Source organism: Corella eumyota, chromosome 7 (assembly GCF_963082875.1).
Source record: "Corella eumyota chromosome 7, kaCorEumy4.1, whole genome shotgun sequence".
NCBI lineage: Eukaryota > Metazoa > Chordata > Ascidiacea > Phlebobranchia > Corellidae > Corella > Corella eumyota.
The window spans coordinates 5,623,738-5,648,936 of NC_137496.1; the positions used below are offsets into that span (position 1 = coordinate 5,623,738).

Here is a 25,199-nt window from a genome sequence, read left to right on the forward strand (position 1 = left end):
TTAAAAAAAAAATCGTTTTTTTTGGGAGGGGGAGGGGTTTAAATTAAAAAAAATTGTTTTTTAATTTTTTCTTACGTCGATGTCCAGGTTGCTATTGGTTTCCTCATCCACAATCGATTGGACTCTTTCCGCCTCCAACTCTGCTTCTTTTTTTAACTTTTCCTCCTCCTCTATCTTCTTTCTCTCCTCTTCCTTTTTCTCTTCCTCCTTGATCTTCAGCATTTCTTTCTCTGCTTCCTCCTTGCGCTTTTCATCTTGAATTTCCATCTACAGTAATTAAAAAAAATTTTTTTTTAAACTTTAGTTTGTTTAAAAATTAGTAAAAAGAACAAATCAATAAAATTTGTTTTTTATAATTAATTTATCCTCGATTAGGAAAGGCCAACTTTATAACCTAACACCAGGTAACAAATGCTACCTTGACCCAGTCTTAAATTGCCTTAGACAGTTTTAGATATTATTGATGTGTTATTGTTATTTAATCAAAAGAATTAGGACAATAAGCGTCTTACCCAAGAGTTAACATGGAAGCAGTAAGAATCAAACTCAGTACCTAATGTAGTAAAGCCTAGTGTTTAACCTTGCTACTGACATTATTTTTTTCTTTTTGTGAGATTTTTTTTTGTATATATCTTTATCCTTGATGTGGGAAAGTCGAATGCGTGACTTAAACATAGTGTAACAACTGTTACTCCGACCCAGTCTCGAGTTGCCTTTAGCAGTTTGGGATATTATATAGATTATAATTGCCTGGTAGTTATGCCGCTGATTAAGTGCTGGCTTAGCAGGAGTTCTTAGCGTTTATAGCACCTTACTCAAGGGCGCTGCAGCATGAGAGCAGTGGGGAATGAACCCATGACCTCATGGTGGTGTAGCAAGTGTTCTTACCGCTACACCACGCTGCCGGTTACTACACCATGTTGCAGGTTTATTATACCCTTATTACAATAAAACATACCTCAGTTAGTTTCTCTAAAGCAGAGAACCTGTCCTCCCAGGGTATAGAAGCTTTTTTGAATCCGTCGAGTCGTCTGAGTGTCTGTTCAACGTCCGCAACTGTTTTATGGTCTGTCGACAGGTCTTGCATGAGCGCATTTTGTTGTTGTAGCCAGGCGTCGCATGTTGCAGCGTCATGAGCAAACTGATAAACTTCCATTACTAAAAAATGGTAAAAATATTATTTGTTACCAATTTTAAAGTTAAATATAATTTGACTTAAGGCATGGTGTAGCGGGTTTGATTCCCACTGTTTCCATGCACTGTAAAGTGCTAAAAATACTACAAACTTCTGTGGAGCAATATACCAATTAGTAGTTTAATTATCAGGCAATTATAATGTATAAAATCTCAAACTGGCAAAGTCAACTCAAGACTGGGCCGTGGTTAAAAGACTATGTTTGAGCTGTGAAGTTGTCCTTTCCACATTGAAAATAAATCAATACCCAAAAATTAATTTAAAAAATTTAAGATTTTTATGTAAAGAAGGAAAAATCTTTTATTTTAAATAAACTTACGCAACGTCAACAACTCCCATTTATCTTGCCACCTGTCCACCATCTCGTTTCGTTTTTCGCTCAACTTTTCCACCTTCTCCTTGATTTCTTCAGAAGCAAAGTGTCCATTTTCCACCAGATGCTGCCCAAGGGCTGTGCAGCTTTCAAAACTTTCATTTCGGGCGTCAATCTCCGATTTTGTGCCCTGGTGAACTCGCATCGACGTTTCAACACCAGAAACATCCCTGTTAAACAATTTTTTTTATATCATCTTAAGATAAGTTTCATAGTTTATCTAGGTACAGTATGCTGTTGTAATGTATTTGTAAACAAGAGGCTTAAAAAATAATGTGGCACTGGTAGGGTTCGAACTCAAAACCTACCCATTTAAAACTTGATGCCATTAATAAACTGCTAAATGCAATAAATTTATTTTATAAAATATATGTATATGTAATAAAAATATTATAAAATATAATATATGTATATGTGATAAAGCTTGTTCACAAAAATACAAGTATGTCTAATTCCTAGGCCTTCAAAATAAAAAATGCCATTAGTGGTACAAGGCAAATAGTTGTTACCATCTTAATTCAATCAATACAATAGTAAACAAATAAGTGGTTAAGAATGAGGCCAGCCTATAGAATATGCACTTAAAAAGTTTATTAATAGGTCGGGGTTTGCTAAGACACAGAGATTTGTGCAAGAATGTCTGTGTAACTTAATAATATTTAAACATGAATGCCAAACGGTTTAATATTTTTAAAAATGGCAAAAATTTTTACAAACTGGGCAGGCTTAGACTGTTAGGCTAACCTTTTACAAAACTAAATAATCGAAATAGTTTACTTTGGTTTGTCCATGAGATCGATCTGTCTAATGATTCCATCCATCCAGTTCATTAAGTCTCGCACAAGATTGAAGAACTTGTGCTTATCGTGTGCATCCGATAGAAGAGCAGCTCTCTTCTGGACAATCTGGAGGAGTTCTCTCCACTTCTCCTCAACCTCTTGTTCTTTCTTTTCGATCTCTTCCAGACGATCGCCAGCATAGGAGTCCTCCAAAGCTTTTCCGGAAGAAGAAACGGCTTCAACCTTAAACGAAAAAAATTATTTTTGAGTCAAAAAATTAAAATTAATCAAAAATCTCAGGGAACGAAATAACAGGTCGCTATTCGCTAAAAGCGAATCGTTTTATAAAATTAGCGAATGGTTTTTAAAAAAATATTTTAGAAATAGCGAATCAACCTAAAAAGGTCCAGGCAATAATAAAACTTTCGTGTGTATTTGTGTAATTTTAAGATCTTTTTTAAACCGTTTTCACACTAATTTAATTACATCAATATAATCCTGCGTAAATGTAGGTTACTATAGAGCATTTAATAACAATAACTTTTAATGTTTGGCAATACGTTAACTTCACCCTCGGGTTTGTTTTAGTTGTTGTGCAATTTTTTAAATATATAACACAGCTTTAAAGTAATCAAAAATGGCTCGTTTTTTGTGCGATATATTCTTAACGATTGTTATATTTTCTTAACGATTGTTTAACAATACGTTACATTTTAAAAATGCTACGCAACGCGTCAGTGTTACAAAAAAACGAAGATTATGACTTGAACTTAATAATTGCTTTAAAAAAGCGACCTCATTTTTAGCGAATCGTTTTTTAACTGTTAATTCGTACCCTGAATCTTAAAAATGTAAAAAATTTACTTGGCTGCCGAGAGCTTTTATATCCTGTGCGAAGACATCATGCTTCCTCTGGAAGTCCTCCACGGAAATGTAATCTCTTCCGAGCTCCTCCGGGATCTGGTTTTTCTTCTCTTGGATGCGAGAAAGAGTTTCATTGGCATCATAGAAGAATTTGTGAAGATTATAGGATGCAATTAACATCTGAAAATAAAAAAAAATTTTAAATTTTTTTGCTTAAAATTATTTTTTTTCAATAAAAAAAAACTTAAATCTTTTTTTTATTGAAATATAACAACATCAGCAAAAAAAAACAAAAAAATTAAAAAAAAAAATTTTAGAAATAAAATAGTCCACCTCTACTCTTGTATCCAAAAGTTCCAGTAAATCTTTCCACGCTTCGTTGACATTATCTTTCCAGTTTGAAATTTCCAGGGTGTCCGAGTGTTCGTTGTCGATCAACTCGTCCGACAGTCTGTTGGCGTCCGACACTCGCTCTTTGCCAGTGTTGATCGTGTCGCGTTTAAATTCGTTAAATTGTTCCTGGATCATCTAAAATTAACCAAACAAAAAATTAATTTGGAATATTATTGGGTGCAAAATAATTATTCTGCCAATTGGTTTAGGGCTGAGCAGGAGTCCGTAAGCTTATAGCGCCTTACCTGTAGGCACTTTAACATAAAAGCAATGTTAATTAAACCTAGGACCTTATACTGAAAAGCCAACTGTTCTAACCACTACAAAACAGCACTAGTTGGACATAATTTACTCAAAAAAATGCAATTTGTTCTTACAATGGGAATCAAACCCAGAACCTTATGTTGTAAAGCCAACTTGAGTAACTGCTATAGCATGCCCTTAAAATATGCTTTACAATAAAAAACGCAATTTTTTTAAGTGAGTATTAAGCCCATACTCTAAAGCATTAAATTTTAAGAAAATGGTTCTCACAGTGAGGATCGAACCCAGGACCTTATGCTTTAAATTAAAAAAAATTGTTTTTATATCAGGGATAATGTCCCTATAATGGGGATCGAGCCCACGACCCATTGCTTTAAATTAAAAAATTTCAATCTACACTTACAGTGACATGCTCAAAATCTTGTCCAACTTCTTGTGATGAGGCGACCACTTCTCTCTCCTGTATCCACTGAAGTAGATCGTCAATTTCCCGTGACAATTTAAAAAGTTGACACCTTTCCTTCAACCTGTTGTTTCTCTCTTCCGCCAAGTCCTTGAGTGCAGCGTAGGTTCGATCAACTTGTTCTTGTCTGGTCGAAATTTGATCGCTAAAAAAATTAAAAATTATTTTTTTAGTTTATGAAAATATAGGTGCAACAACTTTTTTGGCAACATGAGGTCCTGGGTTCGAACACAACTACATAATTTTTTTTTTAAGGTAACGGTGTGCTGTTGTGATGTGTTCGAGTTAGCTGTATATGTCAGTCTTAACAACAAATGGTGTGGCATTGATGGGGCTTGAACCTGAAACCTTTTAGCTTAACGCACAATGTGTTGGTATACCAAACTATATCATATTAAGGTTAGAAAAGATCGTTTGTTGCAACGTAAAAAGGCAGGCTTAAGTAGAAGGCTTTAATGCGGCTTTAACCCAAAACTATTTGATTTATGGTCCCATGCCATAACTGCTATACTACACTACCGCACATCCAATTAAGGATAAAACAATATTAAAATAAAAAACACACACTTACCCCATCGGGTGGTCATCATCTACAAGCTGTCTGCAAGTCTGTGAAAGATCTTGAATGGTGTCGGCAAAGTCATTGATGCTCTGTTCTTGAATCTGATGTTTTTTCAGCATCTTGGTTGCACCAGGACCATCCTAAAACAGTAAAATATGTAAAACATGTACAAATCTATTATACCTTAGCTTAGTTTTATCTTAAAGTGTTATGTTACAGAGTTTTGCAATTTTGTAAGTGATGTTTATAGCATGTCAGTAAGGTTGACACTGAATCACAAAATGGCTTTAGAACCTTTAAAAATGTCTGCGTTACTTACAATTTAATTTTCAAATATACTGGAAAATGATTAACATAAAAAACCAGGTTACCATATTTTTTGTGTGACGTAGAAAGTACTAAGTAGCGTAGTTAACGTATACAAGCTAGTACTTTCTACGTCATCACAAACAGGGCTTCTCTTTTCTTTTTTTATTAATTAATTTTAATTTTTTTTTAAAGTTGTATAACTTTAAACCTTAATTGTATTTAAATAACCGATTTTTATATTTATTAATAGCATAGTTTTATTAAAACAACAGTTTTATTTTAAATGTACAAAACTGGGCAAATTTTAGAAAATCAAAAATCGAATTTCGCTTAAATCTTTTTTTAAAAAATGTTTTGACCCCAATGAAAAATAAATCACATAAAACCCTCAAAAAATTTTAAAAAAAAATAACAAACTGAACACTTTATATATAAAGGAGTCTAGTGAACAATATACATAACTCTACAAAAGAAAAAAATGCCATTTGTGGTGCATGGTGTGGTGCCAAGCTAACACAGGCAAATAATTGTTGCTAGTTGCAATCATATTATGACAATTTTAACAAATATCAATGATAAACTACCTTTGCTTTTTCTTCAGACATCATGTACAACTCTTGTTCTTCCATCCAACCAACAGCTTCGTTGGCATCAAAGAAATATTGTTGAGCTTTTTCGCCTTTCTGTAAACATTCCTTTCTGTCTTCCGTGTCCTCTAGCAATCTGTTAAAAAAATAGGTTTACATCCACAATACTTTAATAAACTTGAGGTACTGGGTTTGATCTCCCCTGCTCTCATGTTGTAGAATTTACAAGTAAGGTGCTATAAACGGTATGAACTCTGGCTAAGTCAACATTTATTTAGCAGCTCAATTATAATGTACAAAATATTAATTTCAAAATTTCAAATAACTATAAAAGTAACAAGAGATTTGCTAGAAACCGCTAAGTATAACAGTTCATTCAAGAACCATCAACCAAATACGAAATTAAAATTTTAACCCACTTCTTCCATTTGTCTTGCAGTTCTTCACATTTGTTGTTAATTTTTTCTTCATTCGTTTCATCAGGAGCAGACAAGCTTTCTCCTCGTGCACAAACTTCATCGATGACTGGCTCATGGGCAAAAATTTCACTTTTCAACTCCTAAAAAATGCACAAAAAACTACTCAGAGAACTACCTATATAAATTACTATGATAAACGCACTATTGTTATAAAGCATTAAAATGTAAAAGTTTACATGTAACAAAAAAAATCTGAATAACAGTCCATCATTTTTGGCTTAATTTAAGTTAAATTTAAGTAAGATTTGAGTTAAATTTTGAGTAAAATTTAAGTTAAATTTTAAGTAAAAATTAAGTTAAATTTTGAGTAAAATTTGAGGTAAATTTCAAGTAAAATTTGAGTTAAATTTAAGGTAAAACTTAAGTTAAATTTTAAGTAAAAATTGAGTTAAATTTTGAGTAAAAATTAAGTTAAATTTTGAGTAAAATTTGAGGTAAATTTCAAGTAAAACTTAAGTTAAATTTTAAGTAAAAATTGAGTTAAATTTTGAGTAAACATTGAGTTAAATTTTAAGTAAAATTTGACATAAATTTCAAGTAAAATTTGAGTTAAATTTTGAGTAAAACTTGAGTTAAGTTTCGTGTAAAATTTACCTGGTGTTGTTTCTGTAAAGCTTGCGCCGATTGAAGACTGTTACCCAGCTCGGTGGAACATGCTTGAGGAGATTTTTCCTCAATCCACATTTTCTCATCCTCAATATCTCTGCATAGCAAATTTTATTTCAGTTCTAATCTTAAATGTTGTTATCCAAATAATACGATTGCACAACAAACAAGCTGCACTTTAATTGTTGTATTATAGTTGCAACTCCTACCTGCTTGCCTGTGATTCACCCACACACCACAAACAGGAGTTTTTTATTTAAAACAAAAGAAATTGGACATAAAAACAAAAAGAAAGAAAATTTATATATATATATGTGTGTATTCAAGTAATAATACTGTCTGATTTTATGCCCTTAATATTTGGAAGATGCTGATAGATAAAAGGACAGTTACTGTTTTATTTTTCTATTTTACAACAGTTGGTATTAAGCCAAGCATTTTAAGTCTTAACCAAAAAACAAACCTGTAAAATTGATGAAGTTGTTTGCTGGCACCCAAAGCATCTTTTCGTTTTTGAAATGGTCCATCAAGATCCTCGATTCTCTGTTTAATGTTGTTTCTCTTCTCGATCATCTCATCGTCTTCTTCGTTTGGTTCCGCAGCATCAACTATACCAAAAAAAAACTTTTTTACCCTATTTCTTTTTTTACAAAAAAATAATTTTTTAATTTTTTTTAAAATTTACCTTGAAATGTGCCTTGACTGGCAAGCTCTTGAACTTCTTGTTTTCGGACCTCAATCTCATCTTGATGTGCATCGTTGTTCTTGAGAAGTACATTGACACTCGCAAGATCTTTACCCAGATCATCATTGCCTAATTGCTCTTCCATGTTAAATGCAAATTTCTCTAACTCTTCACAAGCCTAGAAAAAAAATTAATTTAAAGTTTCAAAAAACAAAATTCATGAAAAAAAGTTAAAAAAATTTTTTGTAATGTGAAAACTAAGTTTTTTACTTAAACTAAACTTTTTTTTGTCAGCAACAACCATTCAACTTTACTTTTACATGCAAAATATTTTTTAACCATACCTGAGTAAACAGTTCTGCTTTATTTGCTTCAAACAAACGCTTCTCCTTTTCCTCCGTGCACTTTTTAAGCTCCTCCCAATATTTTCTTAAGTCATCCAATCTCTTTTCGATCTCCTCTGTCCGCTCTGGCTTTGCTTCAATGAGCGCTGCACCTTCTTCTTCTAATCTCTCCAAACGATCTTTGTTAGCAGCTAGTTCGGCAGCAAAAGCCTGTTAACGAAAATGTATATTTTAAAATTAAGAAATAATATTCTAGGTTCCATACCTCTTGTAGGTTTGTAATGTCCTTAAAATAGAGAAAACAGCAAATAATTTTTTAAAAACTAGTTGGCAAGTTACCAACTAAGGAATATCTTTACGTCAATAAGATTTTTTATGGTGATAGGTTTTGTATTTTTATTAGGAAAGTTAGAAGTTAGGATAGTTTAAGATATATGTTTATGCCTGGCTCAAAAGCAAATAGTGTACCATTAGTGCAGCTTCGCTTAACCAAACTACCAAATTTTAAGTTAATATGTTTATTTTGAAGGTTATTGGATGACATATAAATATATGCATGCACGTATGCCTTCAAAATAAAACTGCTAGGTTGTGATCATATTATCACAATGAAGGTGCATTGCAGAGGACAGGCAATAAACTAGTTAATACAAAAAAAGGTCTCAGATTAAATTTTTAGTTACGAAAAACTTTTTAAAGTTTTTTTCAAATTTAATTTTTAATTTTTTGTACCTGATGTTTTTGCCATTTTGAATGCAAGTTTCTGGCGTCGTCGTAAGTTGCATCTTTAGCTGTCAACATCTTCTCATTAATCCATTCATTTAAGTCCTCACAATCTGCAAGGAATTTCTGCATTGCCAGATTTTCCTGCAAAAGTAAATGAAAAATAGTTTTTGAAAGCAACTAAAATTTATGATTAAATAAAAATAAAAAAATTGAAAATTTCAAAGAAAACATTTTTTTTCCAAAATTTCAAAAACTTACTCGGAGAAGATTGCTGACTTCCTGGGCCTCCTCCCTGTTCTTCTCCCTCCTCTGTGACACACGATCCGCTCTTTCTCTCACTTTATCCGCTGCATGATGGGAGATCTCGGGATCACAGAGAACCTCCGCATCCCGAAGAACAGACTCCACTCTCTCATCTGTTCCTGCCATTGTCGTGACAAAAGCCTCGTGTTTTTTAAGAAGCTCTTCTGCTGATTCTGGAGTATTGGAGGACTCGATCCCACGTCTAGCCCCCTCTAGTTCGTATTCCTGATTGCTAAGGAGTTCTTCAGCCTTCAGTTTGTAAAAAATTATTTTTAATTAAGTTTATAGGCAATGAGATAATACCTCAAGGAACAAGAAACAATCTTTGTTTTAATTTCCAACAAGGAACAATCTTTGTTGATTTATTTACAGTCTTTGTTTTAATTCCCACTAATCCCATGTTTTAATAAAAATTGAAAAACTTTTACAATTTTCTAGAATACTATAACTTGATTTTTTCTGACCCAAAAATTCAAAAAAGTCAGATATTTTAAGAAGTTCTGTACAATGAAAATAGTAGATTCACTTTTATATTTATGAAAACCATAACAATGAATAAACATTTGGGCAAAAACAATGTCCCTTTCCATGTGAAAAGCACCATTTTACATACAAAACACTTTCTATTAACCTCTACCCTAACCCTTTTAAATGCTTCTTAATTTCTAAAAATTTTAAACTTAAATTTCAGTAAAACGTAGTTAGTAAAATTCTGATTTTCAAAGTTTTCTAAATTTTGATTTTACCAAAATAGTTTATATTAAATAATTAAAAAAAAGATTTAAGCAATTTTCAGTTAAAAATTTATTTACCTGTTTACAATCGCGCACGAAGGTCTGATATTCTTGCGCTTCCTTGAGGAAGTGATTTCTGTTCTCCCACATCTTCTGAAGATCATCCCATCCTTGATCCAGAGCCTGGAGTCGCTGGCCCAAAAACATGTATTGGGGGTCATCTTCACGACCTTTGGTGACCTTTTCGCCCGTCTCTTTGATTTCATCATAATCAGTCTGTAAAAATTTACAACTAAATTAGTTTTTAGGATATTTTGCAATAAACCAGTAAAAGTTTAAATAGTTAAACCAGTAAAAGTTTAAAGACGAAAAAATTTTTCAAACAAAACTCAAAGTAATTTTAAAATGAGAAAAATATTTAAATTTAAAAAGTTTTAAAAAGTTCAATAAGAAAAAAAATTATTTTAAGAAATATGGCAATTTCCAATATTCTATTAAAACAAAAACTAAACTTTTTTGTGACAACACTTGTTACTTCGACCCAGTCTCGAGTTAACTTTGGCAGTTTTCGAGTATTATCAAGTATAATTTCCAACTAATTAACCTGCCAATTGGTTTTGGTTTATCAAGAGTTCTTATGTTTATAGCATCTCACTTTTTTTTTGTATATATCTTTATCCTCGATGTGGGAAAGTCGAATGCACAACCTTAACCTAGAGTAACATCAGTTACTCGACCCAGTCTCGAGGTGCCTTTGGCAGTTTGGGATATTATATAGATTATAATTGCCCAGTTATTATGCTGCTGATTAAGTGCTGGCTTAGAAGGAGTTCATACCATTTAAAGCGCCTTACTAAAGGGCACTACAGCGTAAGATCAGTAGGGATGGAACCCACGACCTCATGTGTGGGGTAGCAAGTGTTCTTACCACTACATCTTGCTGCTGCTTAAAAGCGCTATGACATAAAAACAGTAAGAACCAAAAAGGATTTTATTATAAAAGCGAAGTGTTTTAACCACTACACCACACCTCATTGCCAGTGATAAATTTAAAAAAAATTACTTTACTATTTATAACTCAAAATAATATTTTTAATTTTACCTGGTAATTATCAATCTCCATCTTGATGGCTTGATGTTGTTGGAGGAGTTTATCAGCTTCAGGTAACGACTGTGGAGTATCTTCTGATGCAATTGTGGTTTGTGTGGTAGACAACCATGCCTGTAATATTAATTTACTGTTTACTATATGTATTTAAGCATAGCGTACGTATATATGCCAAATTAAAAAACATCAAAAATAAAAAAAACAGGCATTTGTGGTGCATGGGTAAAGTTATGATGATAAATATAAAGGTTTTGGAACTGATAAAATTTTAGTTTTTTGTATTTATTAGATGCTATTTTAAATAAACTTTTTACAAAAAAATCACAAGCCTAAAAATGCCAAGCTTTTCTTACACGAAACCTTCTTTAGAAAAAAACTTTGAATTTCCAAAAAAATTTTAACCTAAACTAAGGTTTAATTTTTTTTTTTTTAATTTTGATTTTCAAAAATATATTTGTTCAGTTAAATGGTTTTAAGTAGTAGGACCAGATATTCTAAATAACGTAACTTTTAGCCTCATTATAGGGAAAACTTAGTAATTGCTAATTTTTTAAATTGCTGATTATGTTATATGACCTTATTATAAAAACCTAAAAATGTTTAAATTTTTTTTCCCTTTAAAGCAAAAAAACCAACCTGAAATCTGTCCAAGTCTCTCAAAAACTTTTGCAAGTTTCCTGCTTCCCCGAGCGAGTTTTCACGCTGCTTCAACATCTCTCTTAGCTCCTCCCAGACCTTCTCCATCTGCTCAAACTTGCTCCTGATGTCATCAGCCTCGTCCGGATGCTCTCGAGATAAGCGGTCGGCCTCGTCACGAAGATCATCCAATTTTGCCTAAATTATTTTTAAAATTTTTAAATTATAAAAAAATACAATTTCAAAAATTTTTTTCCAGTTTCAAAAATAAAAATTAAAATAAAAAAATTTTACCACAAATCTATATATAATGAAACTTAGAGGACAATACATATGTATATATACTAAATACATGTCTAATTTATAAGCCTACAAAATAAATAAAACTGCCATTCGTGGTGCATGGGTAAAATATTGCGAGCAAATGTTAGTTGACAGTTAATGACATATTACAACAATTTAAAATGCAGTTTATAGAGTAGGCAACAGACTGGCATAATTAATATTTGTCTATCTAAAATAAAAAAATTTAAAACAGACCTGAATTGCAGCCAAGTCTCTTTCCATGCTTGAAAGCTTTCTCTGCAGAGCTACAACACCTGCTAAGTCATGATCGTTTAACGGTTCTTCACCACCTCCCGCACTTGCTAGAACTCTTGCTTTTTCTTTAATCCATCCCTCTGTTTCATCACATTCTAGTTTGAACCCGTGCAGGCCTTTGGCAGATGCAAGTACCTCCCTTCGCTCTTCTAGAAAAGCTCGTAGCTCATTCCATCTGGAAAAGATAGAAAAGTTTGGTTTAAATGAAATTCACCTTCTGGTGACCCAAATAATTAGGCAAACTAATTATCTAGAAAATAAGATCATCAATATTCGAAGCTGAAGAAGTCAACTCGATACTGGGCTAGGGTAACATCTTTTACTTTTTTGTGTAGACCATAAAGTCATCCTTTCCACATTGAGGATAAATAAATGCAACCAAAAATAATTTGTCAAAAAGGACAAACTTTATCCTAAAATGACTTTACCAATTTTGCAGTGTCCATTAACTATATTTTGAACAGTTTAAAATACTTACGAAAAAAATGTTACATTGTATATTACTACAATAAAGTTAAATTTAAACAAAAATAAGGCACAACATATATCAAATTTCAAAAACAAAAAAGTTGTTTTTTATATTGAATAAATTTTAAAACATTTTTCATTTTTTCTTACCTTTCATTAAGGTGATGTTGCTTGACCGAAATATCTTCAGCATTTGGATGTTCAGTTTGAATTAACTGTCGAGCCATTTGATTGATGACAGCAACTTGTGGTGCGTGTTTGTTAACCTCTTTCTCATAACCTTTTATTTAAAAAAAATTTAAAACTACTTTTATGAGAAAAATTACAGTTAATAATCTTAACCAGTTAACTTATATAAAATGGATTACTGTCATTTAATTGAACACCATATGCCTCTAAACACATTTTACAACAACAAGAGATTATCAATTCACACCCTTCTCTGTAAAATGCCCTTTAATTTGTAAAAAAAATATTGACCCAGATTTTTTTCATTTTTTTTTTCAAATGTCTATTCGGTCAAAAGATTTTGATAAAATGGGTGGATACAATACAACTATAGTTGACAGGGCGCAGAAGATGCTTTTATGCTTTCAGTTTATAGCATATTTAGTTAAATGCTAAGAGTATACACTCCAGCGAAAACTCTAAATAATCAGCAGGTAATTGATTATGCAATATTATCAAGTCAATTATATATAAAAACAGCAAAGTGTAACGTAGAACTTTACAATTTTTTTATATATTTATTGAAAAAAGATGACCTGTTGTAATGTGAGTAACTGTATAACAACAGATTTAAAGGCTAGCAAGATGGCATTAGTGTGACTTAAACTCGAAACTCTTTGGCATGAAATCCAATTCCTTTTCTTATTAAAAATAAATCATTAAACAGTGTACCTTACATAAGAAGTAAACACAAAAATTACCTTCGAATCGATGTTGGACCAACTCCATGTCCTCAATGTTATCAGGAATAAGCATGGATTTTAATACTTGTTCCTTCTCGTCGATCCAAGTTAATTCAGTATCAGCCTCACTTAAAAACTTGTACAACGCTCTGAAAAAAAGTTTCACAAAATAATTTATAAGAAATTCACTAACAAAAATGTATAAATATTGTGATTGAATGTTAATACCTAAACTATTTGATTGTAGTAGAATAGAAAACAGTTTTTGAAAATTTATATATATTTGAGCTTAGTGGACATTAAAGTTTTCAAATTTAAAGGCCTTCAAAAAAAATACTGCTTGTGGTATTTTGTTAAATTATTGCAGGCAAATATTAGTTGCAAATTACGACAATGAAAATGTAGCAAGTAAAGTTAGCAACCTATTAACCATCTATAACAAAGTTTAATAGACAAAGTAGATATATTTATATATATATAATTTTATCTAGATTTTTAACAGCAGCTAATTACAGCAGGCATATATCAAATACAACTTTATTGCTCTTGCAATTTAATAGTTCCTGACCAATAGGTTAAAAAAATAAATAAATAAAAAATGTGACTACAAAGTAATAGTAATAATCTTACTAAAATATAAATAATTTTAATGATTTAATTTTAATAAATTAAACCTACCTAGCATCAATTAGTTTTTCTTTCCGTAGTTTGGCAAATTCTTTAAGCTCTTCATGTCTTCTGTTGATGCTTCTTAATCGTTCTTGTACCTCGACCGATTCAATAACTTTCTCCGGGAGTTTTTGAGCCTAAAATATAAAATGAAAAATGTTTTTTTTCAATTTATTTATTTTTGATGTGGAAAGGTCGACCTTATGGCCAGTCTTATGTATTTAGTTATTACTGAGATATTATAGAATAAAATTGTTCAATAATAAAATTGTTAATTGTTTTTTTTGGCCTAAGCTGAAAAAAGCTACATTATGAAAGCAGTGGAGATTAAACTCGGGACCTGATGAAGTGAAGCCAACTTAACAAGATAATTTACCAATAAATATTGTCAAAGTACAAGTGAAAAGAACACGAGACTCAATTGTAAGAAATATTAGTTTAATTACAGAAAAACCCATTGTAACATCCTTTGATAAGATAATAACAATACTAGCTTCTGCTTGACCAAAATATAAACAATCATCAAGTTAAATTTGAGGCAATATTACTGGATTAGTTATAATTAAATTAGCAAAAACTTTAAAATTTTAAAAATGTTTATACCTGATCCTCTAATGCTTTAATTATTTCTTCATATTCATTAAGCTCTTCCTGAACCTGCAACAATTAATTATTTACTTAGTGCTTTCATCCAAAACAAAGCCAACCGATTATAACAAATATATATACACAAAGTTTTCTTCCAAATTCTAAAGTACTAAGTTTCGCCTAATGTCATTGGTTTGATTTCCACCATTGTTTTATCACAAGATTCTTGAGTAAGAAGAGTAAGATATTTTGCTAAGCCCAAAATAAATGAGAAGTTTAAATATTTTCAAAAAAAAAATATATTTAAAAAAAAAATAATATCCAAAACTGCCAAGACTGGATCAACAAAAAAAACTGTTTTAATTTACTTGCAAGTGTTTCTTTAAGAGAGACTGCACTGTCGCTTCATCTCTTCCACAATCCTCTGTTGAAACAAGTCTTAACATATCCACCAACCATGTGTCCACATCATCTGCATCTGCATGAAACTGAAAAAAAGAATTAGTTTAATTATTTTAACAGAGTGATAAATAGTTGAATGTTTAACTAGTGTTTAAATGTTTAATAAAAAAAGTTAGTGAAAACTATATTATAATAGCAAAATAGTAAAATTTAAATTTCAGTTTTTTTTATACACATATTTTCTTCTTTTTTTTATTTTTTCTTTATACACATTATGTCCAAAACCGTTTGCGGTGCTAATGTTAGTTTAAAATTGCAACCATGTTACAAATGAAATCCAAACCTTAGGGTGGAAAATTGACTAACTTATATAAAAACAAATGCACATTTCATGTAAAAACATTTGTTTCAAAAACCTGATAAAGATCTTTCGCTTCCTGCAAGTTCTTTTTCCTCTCAGCCGATAGCTCCTCCAGGTTGTTCCACTCCTTGTTTACCTCTGTGATTCGATCCCGGATCTCGTCGGATGCAAAATGATCATGAGCAATCAAATATTCTCCAACTGACGCCGTGTTTGACAGCAAAACTTTTCTTCCGTTCATTTCATCTTCAAAAGCCTAAACAAAAAGTAAATTTTTTTAAATTGTGATTTTATTTTTAGGTTGAATGGTGCGGCATTGGTGCAACCTTAACCCAAAATCTTTCGGCCTGTGGTCCACTGCCATAACCAGTGTTACCAAAGCCCTTTTTTATATTGTCTTCTTTATTTAAACACCCATAATCATTTTTGTGTAAAGTTATAAATATTTATGTATGTCAATATGAAAGATCTTTAAAAAAAGGCTGTTATTGTAGTGTGCAGGCAACTCATCACAAGTCTTACTTAGTATTACTGAGTACACATGATTAGGAATTATGTTACCTTATATCGTTCCTAAAATAGCTAATAAAAACACTAAAAAATTTTGCAAGCAGAAATAAAAATAAATTACTTTTTGCTTAGTGAGAAGAGAGTGGACGCTCGTCAAATCTCTTCCCAGATCTTGAGATGCAAGAAGTTGCTCCTTCTCCTTAACCCAAGCCTCCTCCTCAAGCATTGTCGCAAAGAAGAGATGCATTTTCCTTGATTCCTCCAGTTTTGCTCTTCTCTTGGATGCAGACTCAGAGAGATCGTCGTAAGCAATGCGGACACGAGAGACACGATCGGCAACAGCTGATGCCTCACAAACTGAATAATCTAAAAAACAACAAGTTTTAACCAATCAATTTATTGTCATTTTAGAGAACCTGCTATTTTGCTGATAATAAGACATTTTTATTAAACCCCCTTACCCTAACCCTTCTCTTGGGTAAAGTTTTTTTTTCTAAAAAAAATTTCGACTTTAAATATATAGAGAATCAATTTTGAAATTTCGATATTGGTGACAAGTATATTTGATAATAGGAGCTCATAACCTGAAGATATAGTCTATTAGCAAAAGTCATTATATTATCTTCTTTATTATCCCTCTTACCCTAAATCTCCCCTAGAAAATCCCCTTTTATTTTTTAAATTATGCTGACCTAAATTTCGGTAAAACTTTTGTTTAGTAACAGATAAAATACCTTCTTCAGTTGGTTGCAAAAATTCTTTGCTCTGTTTCTCTATGGCCTTAACCCTTTCACCATGCACGGCAATATCCTGCTCCAGCAAGCTGTGTTTCTGGAGAATATCCTCTACTCCCATCAAGTGTTGGCCAAAATCGTCTTTTTCCAGTTGTTCCTAAAAGAAAAATGTAAAAGAATTTAAAAAAAATTTAATTACAAATTTGCAATATTTAAATTTCAAAAATAGCAGGATTGAAACACAATCTAACAAAAAACGACATACTAAAATTAAAGTACTTTTGATAATACAGCTTATAACACACTGAGAAATGGATTGGTAAAAACAATATCTAGTTATACTGAAGGTTAGTGGAATATATATTAGTTTGCCAATTTAAAGACCTGCAGTATTAAAAACTGCCATTTGTGGTGATTGTGTGAATTATCCTGAGCAAATATTAGTTAAGTGTTGCAATTATTTTTTGACAATTAAAATCCCAACCATATGGTTGACTAATGACGAGTGATATAAAATCGTAAATTCCTAATTAAAATCAGTGTTGTTGAAAAAAGCATTTTAAGCTAAAATTTCAAAAGAAATAAAGTTTTTACCTTCATTTCATCCATCCAATCTAAGAGTGAAATAATCTCCTGAAACATAAGTTGAAGTCGAACATTCAATTCCAACCTGGACCTCCGACCTCTCAGTAACTCGAGTAAATATTCCCATAATTGAAGCACATTGTCTTTTCTAAAAATAAAAAGACACATTTGATATATAGTAGAGTTTGGCGAACAATGTATATATATAATATAGATATATAAGTGTATACTAGTTAAAAGGTCGCGCTAAGGTCGTCATTTTAAATGTGGTAATATGGTTACAACTAATATTCACCCATTATAGTTTACCCATGCACTACAAATGGCACCTTATATTTGTTTTATAGTTCTATAAATTGAAGCTGAGACCAAATGGCTAAGAGTTGCAATCATAAACAATATTTAAAATGCAGGCAATCAACTAATGTTGATATTATGTAACTTTAAAAATCAAAAATAGTAGTAAGTGTTGATTTTTAAAATCAAAATAACACAAAAGTGAAAAATAGTATCAATCTTTGTTTTTGTAAAAGTCACAAAATAAAATAATGATATAAGTGTCTACTCTTATTACAGATAAAGTGTTCACCCTCAAAATCAAAAACAAGAAATATAACAAGTCTTAACAGAAAATCATAAATGCTCATTTACAAAACATAACAAATATGTAAAAAAAACTTAAAAAGGGTATTACCGTTCATTTATTCTATTGACATCGTGATAGTTTTCTCTTTGTAACTCGTTTGCCACAGCAACAACGGCTTGAACTCTTTCTTCATAGGCTTTAACATCTGTTTCAATAGCCTCGTGCAATTTTGTAGCTGCTTTAACTGCTGGTAAATCAGCGCCAAAGTTATCCTAAAAAATATTTTTGTAAATTTATAAAAAAATTGTTGGAAATTTTAAAACATTGTTGTATTTTAATAAAATTTAAAAATGTTTAATTTGTCTTTAAATGTAGTTAAAAAAATAAATTTTAAAATATATTTTCCTTAATTAATACAAATTTTTTTAAATTAGGAAAAGATAATGAAAGGATGAATTCACTTATTTTAAACAATTTAAAAACCAATTTTTCAAGCGAATTTAACAAAAAATTATATTTTTAACAGTGCTACTCTATTTTAAATAACAAACTAAATGAAACAAAACAATAAAATGATAATTCAATATCTAAAATGTTTAAATAATTATCAAACTAGACAAGACAGTATTATATGCTTTGTGATTAGAGTACTTTGCTACATAGGGTCCTGTGTTCGATCCCCACTGCTTTCATGCAGTAGTTGGGTAAGGAACTATAAATGGTACGAACTCCTGCTAAACCAAAAACTGATCAGCAAAAAAAATATCGATAAAATCTCAAACTGCCAAAGTCAACTTTAGACTAGGTTGAGGTAGCAAATGTTACTCTATGTTTAGGTTGCAAAGTTAGCCTTAGTTACTAATATTCAACTTATTAGAATTTTATTGTTTACATTTAAATCAATAAGACATTAGCATTATTGATTACACAAATGACAAATGACTTTACAAATATTAAAATATTAATATTTTAATATTTTACACAAACTAACATTTTTTTTCTTACCCCTGTTTTTATTATCTCCTTTGTAAAGTAATAAAAAATATATTTTCAAACTTTTAATTGGGTTATATAGCATAAATTAATTTTTTAGGAAAACTTTTTTAAGAATAATATTTAAAATATTATTATTCAAAAGATAGGCATTTTATATTTTAGTAACATTAATAATATATTCGACTACTGTTAAAAAATCTTCTTTTAATTTAATTGGCATTTACATTTATAAAAAAAGAATTAAAATCACTAAGTTAGGATAGTGTAGCAAAGTATTTTACATAATTTTTTTGAATAAGAGCATCTTAAAAGCAGCATCTTAAAAGCAACAAGAATTTAAAAACTAAAAAATTTACACTTTTTTCTCTTTAAATCTTTTTTTTTAAATTAAAAAAAAAACTTACCTGAGACACGAGTTTTTGGTTGTCACTCAGCCAAGTTTCCCTCATCGCAGCTTTGCGATCGAATCGACTCGACAAGTGCTCAAGTCTTTCTTGCCGGATGAGTTCGTTTCTGAGTGCGAGTTCGCGCCCGTGCTCAGCTTTCTCAAGATTCTCCCAAGTCTAATAACAAACGGAAACATTTTTTAAATATTTTTTTAAGTGAAAAATTTTTCTTTATTAGTAAATTAACCTTTAATTATTTAAAATTTTATTTTCTGTATCTTTATTTTTGTTGTGTAAAGGCCAACTTTATGACCTAAACATAAAGTGCCATTTTTTCCCAACCCAGTTTCAAGTTGCATTTTACAGTTTTGAAAATTATAGAAAATATTGCAACATATATAATGCGCTGAATGGTTGTATGTTTAGTGGGAGTTTATGTTTGTTTATAGTGCTTTTCTCAATGTTGCTATGACATAAACACAGTGGGGATCAAACCAATGACCTTATGCTGTAAAGCGCTCTTACGACTTCAAAGTGCCATTAAAACTACTAAGTTCGATTCTCACTGCCTTTATAGCAAGCTAAGATAAAATGCGAACAACACTGCATAGCATTACAAACGATTAGGAAATATTCCCAATATTTTAGATAGTAACAAAAAATTAACACTAATATAAGCTGAGAAGTCAACCTCTTCTTATAAGAGAAAAGTTAATACAAAACAAACAACTTTAACTAAATTTCAAAAAATGTGAAAATTAAAATAACAAATTAAAATAAGTATATAACGTTCCTTACCTTGTTAATATCTGATACAAGTTTTCCTTCTTTTGGAGTGTAAGCCTTTTGGTTATTTGCCCTCATTTTGCTTTGGAGAGTAAAAAGTAAAACCTCCAAATTTCCTTTTTCTTGAAATTTTCCGGGTTTCTCCATTGTCCTGTAGTTGTTGAATGCAGCTAGTTGCCCACTTACACCTGTGCAAATAAGAAATAGAAGTTATTTTTTTTTACTCTTAATTTAAGGCCTAATTTTTTACTTTATATAACCCGCCATGTGAATGGCATTTTAATTGTCGTAATATGGTCACTACTTGCAACTAATAATGACTTGCAATAAATTACCGGCACACCACAAACAGTAGTTTTGTTTATTTTTTAGGCCATAAATTGGACATACATATAAATATATATATATATATCGATAACTAAACTGCATTACATATAGATAGATGCAAATTAATTAAGCAAAAAATTCGAGATGGAGGTTTAAAATACCAACATGAAACTTTATTCATTTCTACATTACACTAACCTGATAATGAGTTAGCAAATGTTCGATCGTTTAAAATTGCAATGGTTTGTTCGATCCACTCCAAGAGGTCAGAAGCAAGGCTGTCATATTTGTCGACCATTTTGTTGCTCTCTAGTGCACTCGCAAGCACCTGACACAAAAAAATAATAATAATCAAAAAAAAATTAATATTTCCAAAATTTAAATTTTCAAAAAAAAATAATGAAAAAGTTAAAAAAAAAAAATATATAAATTAATTTTATAATTTTTTTACAGTAATTAGTTATATTTGAACTTTGTCTAACCTTTCCAATTCGTTTTCCTTCGACAGCAATAGCTTTCATTTTAGAAAAGTAATGATAATAAGTGACAACGTAAGTAATTATTGACTTCTCATCTGGTCTTTCCACAACAATATCTATAAAATAATAAAATAAAAAATTTTAATTTCACATTACACAAAGCTATATAAAAATAAGTGTTTTTCGTCCCTTGCAAATAACAGTAAAACGAAAATTACGTAAAAACTTAATAAAAAACCATATTACACTAAATTCTTAGAGGTTATAAGATCTTTCGTTAAGTTTTTAAGTAATTTATATTTTACTATAACTTCAAATCTTAATTTATTTTTTATCAAAACCCTTTTTAATCTTTAATCTTAGCCGAAATTAAGTTAGTTAACTATGATGAAAAAAATTTTTTAAAAAATAACATTTTCCTGCAAAACATAAAAAACACGGAAAATATCTATGTCCATATTAAACAAACCTAACTATTATCATACTAAAAAAATAATTCAAAAAAACAATTCTTTAATTAGTTTTCTTTAAATTAACTAACCTTCTGGGTCAAGTAATCGAGCCAAACCAAGTTCTTTATCAGCCACAGTGAATGCATTGTTAAGGTTATGCATTGGGTTGGATTTTTTCAAAGATTCGTAATCGATTAAATCAGGTCTAAAATATTTCGAAAAAATGTAATTTCAAATTTGCGTACAAGTTAAAAATGCAACTTATAATCTAAATCTTCTAAGCAATTGTCCATATGATCAAAAACATTGACCAAATAGACTTACCACAAAAATCAAAATTTCAGAAACAACATTTAACTAAAATCGTGGTTTAACTTATTTTACAAAAAATGGCATTTCCCAAAGAAGGAATAAGGGTAAGCTAGGGGTATTAGACAATGTCATATAGTTAGTAAATAACATTATTGGGCATATTGTTTATAATCAAATGTCCATTCAGTAAAATAATTTTTTTTAAATTTGAAATTAAATCATTTCAAGCCAACTTACAATATTGTTAATTTCATGATATAGTCTCATGACATTAACCTACCTTTATAAGATATTACAACATAAACAATTTGAAAAATGCACAAAAAATTAACCTGTGCTTGTGAATGATGGCATTAAAAGCAAGTCCATCTCTCCAGCTAGTTGTAAAATTATTGACATTAACATTTGGATAGCCAGCCGTCTTCATCTGACACCATAAAAGCAAGGCATCCTTCGCCGATCTTGTTTCTCTGTTGTCCTCAGTTTCAACACTAATATCTTGAATCTAAAAAATAAAATATTTGAAATTAAAATTAAAAGTCCGGTAGTGTGGTAAACCAGTCATGGCAGCAGAGAGTAGACTACAACCTGATTTTAAGTTTAAGCCACACCTATGACATGTTTACAAATTGCTTAAAACACATCACAACAGCACACCCTTACCCAATAAATATACATTAACCTATTACGTTAAGGTAATACAAAAAGGAGAATTAAAATTAAAAATGTTAAATTATAAAAAAATGTTTGATATTTATGTACACTTAAAAAAATTAAATCCTAATTAGTATATGAACTTTAAATTTAAAAACAATAAGCATTGAAAACTGAAACATAATAATTCATTAACAGTATGTCAAAAACAAGACACAAAATGGTGGCAATTAGGTAATTAAAAATAATAGTACTACTGGTAAAAAAAAATGTTTTTTTTTACTTGAATTAAGAGTTACAAAAATGAATTCTAGTACTTTAACTGAATCACTTGTACTTCACGGTTATTGAAAAAATTTGAGGCCGTAAAGTACCATTTAATTAAATATGTGAAAGAATTAGCAAGGACCACAAACTTTAAGGGTTTTTCTAAAACTGTAAGAAACAAATAATTTTTTTAATTTGTTTTTTTCCAAATACATTTGTTTAACGCTTTATCTTGTTTGTTGAACGCCGTGTCAATTTGTTTAATACAGTTTTAAGTAAGATAAGCAAAATTAAAGCAGTTCACAAGAGGCCCAAGTATAATAATAATATACCTGGAATCTAAGAATAACTGTCCAAATCAGACCCAGAATAAGACGATGGTTGCCGTCGACGATATCATGTGATCCCATATTTTCCAAGTGAACTTTTTTGCTTTTAAGAAAAGCTAAAGCCTTGCCTGTGTTTTCAAGACAGTGAATTCGCATTTTTCCGCGAGTTGGTTTTGGCTAAAAGTAATATAAAAAAGTTTGGTAACTTAATAATGCACTAGGATAACACTGACAAATGACAATAATAGGACCCTAGCTGAAGTTCTAAGTTCAACTCCTACTACAGTTATGTCAATACACCAAGGTCCAAGGTTCGATTATACCACCTACAACCATGTCATTAAACACTCATGTAAAGCACTGATGCTATTTACGATTGCCAAGATCATAATTCAGAAAATAAATGATTACACAACTTCACTTAGTTAATAAAATTTAAAACTAAAGAAAGTCTTCAAAATTAGCCTTTTTATATTAAGAATTATTTAAGAAAATATATAGAAATCCTACCAGTCTTTCTCCTGAAAGAATCTCTAACAGTTTAATTAACATCCTCCCGTCTCTTAAATCCATGTAAAGATCTTGTATGCGACATGATACTCGGACAAGATGAGAATTGACCCATTTTGTGAAAGTCTTTTTTTGAACCGTTTCACGTTCATCTATAAAAAATAAAATAATTATTTTAAATCAAAACAGCCTATGTAATGCATGCCTATAAAATATACAAAATTAAATGGACCAAACGAATCGAATAAAAAAATTATAAATTAAACCCCATTTAAAATACCCTTAATACAAGCGATTCATTTAATAAAAATTTGATATACGGGCGTATTAAAAAAGACAATGTTTGGTAGTGTGAAATAGCGGTAATGGTATGAAACTTTGGAAAAAATTATGGTTCAAGTCGCATAAATCCTACATTATTCACCCTTATGCCCTGCGATAACAGATAGCTTAAACACGTCACAACAGCACATTTTTAACAAATAAATATTGTGTACAAAATTAATCAACAAAAACCCAAAGTATAGCACCTAAAGTGTAACCTCTTATTTTTTTTAATTATTTTTATGTTATTTGTTAAAATATTTAAATACTTTGGCATTTATAAACTTTTTTTTCTAAATTACAAAACTGTTTTACTTGTTTACCTTTTTAACAAAGAAAAATCACAAAACAAGTTAAACGAATGTAATATAACAAAAAAACAATGTTACGACAACTTTACAATTGAAAATAACTGAATGTAATATAATAGCTGAGGCCTAAGGATTGATACAATTTAGTTGTAAAGAGAACAAAAGACAATGTGTAAGCTTCAATTGAAACTTGTATTAAATTTCTATTGTAGTTTGTTTCAAACTGGAAAATCTAATTTTATTTATTTGAAATGAATTTTTTTTGTCTTCAGCTGCTGGCTTTTATTAATTTTTAAACAACACTCTTATTTGGCAATTTTCTTGTATTTATTTATTTTTGATGTAAAAAGGCCGGCCTTTTGGCCCAAAAACAAAATAACATTTGTTATTCTGGCCCCAAGTTCAAGTTCACTTTGGCAGTTTGAGATATTATTGATTTATCATTGCTCAATAATTAACTTACTGATTGGTTTTAGGCTCAGCAGTAATTAAAATCAATTTTAGCACCTTACTAAATACTGTTACGAATGTAGGCAATCGAAGGACCTCATGAAGTAAAGCCAAGTATTCCTACTACTACATAATGCTGTCAAATTTTGATTTAATAAAAATTATGTTTATAAATTAAATTCTTGAAATTGGTTAGCATAAAAAAATGCTAAAATCACCTACATTAAACTTTAATTTTCAACTCAAATCAGAATTTTAATTTTATTTAGGACAAGAAAACTTTACTACCCTGGCATTGGATAAAACCCCATGCAAAAAAAATTATTTTTAATTTTTAAAATCATAAAAGTTAGTTATTAGTTTGATGCATTTTAAAGCTTTACAGTATTTATTAAAAAACTGTAATAAAAAAGTTAAATTTTGAAACTAATACAAACTGTTTGTGTTAAATATTAACTTTTACCTTATAAAAAGTTAAAAAATGTGTCCACAATCAATTAATGGAATATCAAACAGCGCCTAATAATGAAACGTCATTTTATGAAGCCTATAAACATTCCTTTATAAACAAATGTGGTTTTGTGTGAAACCTAATATTTCAATGATGTTAAATTAAAATCCGTTTTTAAAATGTATATATAATACCGTTAATGTAATAAAAAAGACAACTAAAAATAATTATGGTACTCAATCTATTAAAATATTATATTAAATTTACCTTTGCATTTTATGCCTTTGTTAAATATTTCAATTTAAGAAATATTTATTTACACCTTCAAGATTTAAACCATT

General features: G+C 30.2%; 1 protein-coding gene across 5 annotated transcripts in view; it reads right to left on the reverse strand.

Moving 5' to 3' along the window:
• Positions 1 to 25,199, reverse strand: part of LOC145760551 (spectrin beta chain, non-erythrocytic 1-like) — a 47,914-nt gene that overhangs the window by 7,017 nt on the left and 15,698 nt on the right. For all 5 annotated transcript variants that reach the window (XM_082574470.1, XM_082574469.1, XM_082574466.1 and 2 more), the window contains 38 exons: positions 23,323 to 23,474; positions 22,816 to 22,989; positions 21,895 to 22,067; positions 21,340 to 21,455; positions 20,802 to 20,914; positions 20,518 to 20,647; positions 20,005 to 20,180; positions 19,225 to 19,383; positions 17,933 to 18,096; positions 17,248 to 17,386; positions 16,654 to 16,810; positions 16,041 to 16,285; positions 15,465 to 15,665; positions 15,015 to 15,134; positions 14,662 to 14,715; positions 14,068 to 14,195; positions 13,408 to 13,538; positions 12,629 to 12,758; positions 11,951 to 12,185; positions 11,411 to 11,608; positions 10,769 to 10,888; positions 9,745 to 9,942; positions 8,888 to 9,181; positions 8,636 to 8,770; positions 7,904 to 8,113; positions 7,560 to 7,737; positions 7,338 to 7,482; positions 6,863 to 6,971; positions 6,209 to 6,348; positions 5,787 to 5,925; positions 4,903 to 5,033; positions 4,272 to 4,476; positions 3,545 to 3,739; positions 3,212 to 3,391; positions 2,346 to 2,590; positions 1,515 to 1,738; positions 959 to 1,158; positions 76 to 267 (listed from right to left, as the gene is read on the reverse strand). In XM_082574470.1, coding sequence (XP_082430596.1) covers positions 76 to 267; positions 959 to 1,158; positions 1,515 to 1,738; positions 2,346 to 2,590; positions 3,212 to 3,391; positions 3,545 to 3,739; positions 4,272 to 4,476; positions 4,903 to 5,033; positions 5,787 to 5,925; positions 6,209 to 6,348; positions 6,863 to 6,971; positions 7,338 to 7,482; positions 7,560 to 7,737; positions 7,904 to 8,113; positions 8,636 to 8,770; positions 8,888 to 9,181; positions 9,745 to 9,942; positions 10,769 to 10,888; positions 11,411 to 11,608; positions 11,951 to 12,185; positions 12,629 to 12,758; positions 13,408 to 13,538; positions 14,068 to 14,195; positions 14,662 to 14,715; positions 15,015 to 15,134; positions 15,465 to 15,665; positions 16,041 to 16,285; positions 16,654 to 16,810; positions 17,248 to 17,386; positions 17,933 to 18,096; positions 19,225 to 19,383; positions 20,005 to 20,180; positions 20,518 to 20,647; positions 20,802 to 20,914; positions 21,340 to 21,455; positions 21,895 to 22,067; positions 22,816 to 22,989; positions 23,323 to 23,474 — 6,335 coding nt within the window. The remainder of the gene's footprint in view (positions 1 to 75; positions 268 to 958; positions 1,159 to 1,514; positions 1,739 to 2,345; positions 2,591 to 3,211; positions 3,392 to 3,544; positions 3,740 to 4,271; positions 4,477 to 4,902; positions 5,034 to 5,786; positions 5,926 to 6,208; positions 6,349 to 6,862; positions 6,972 to 7,337; positions 7,483 to 7,559; positions 7,738 to 7,903; positions 8,114 to 8,635; positions 8,771 to 8,887; positions 9,182 to 9,744; positions 9,943 to 10,768; positions 10,889 to 11,410; positions 11,609 to 11,950; positions 12,186 to 12,628; positions 12,759 to 13,407; positions 13,539 to 14,067; positions 14,196 to 14,661; positions 14,716 to 15,014; positions 15,135 to 15,464; positions 15,666 to 16,040; positions 16,286 to 16,653; positions 16,811 to 17,247; positions 17,387 to 17,932; positions 18,097 to 19,224; positions 19,384 to 20,004; positions 20,181 to 20,517; positions 20,648 to 20,801; positions 20,915 to 21,339; positions 21,456 to 21,894; positions 22,068 to 22,815; positions 22,990 to 23,322; positions 23,475 to 25,199) is intronic.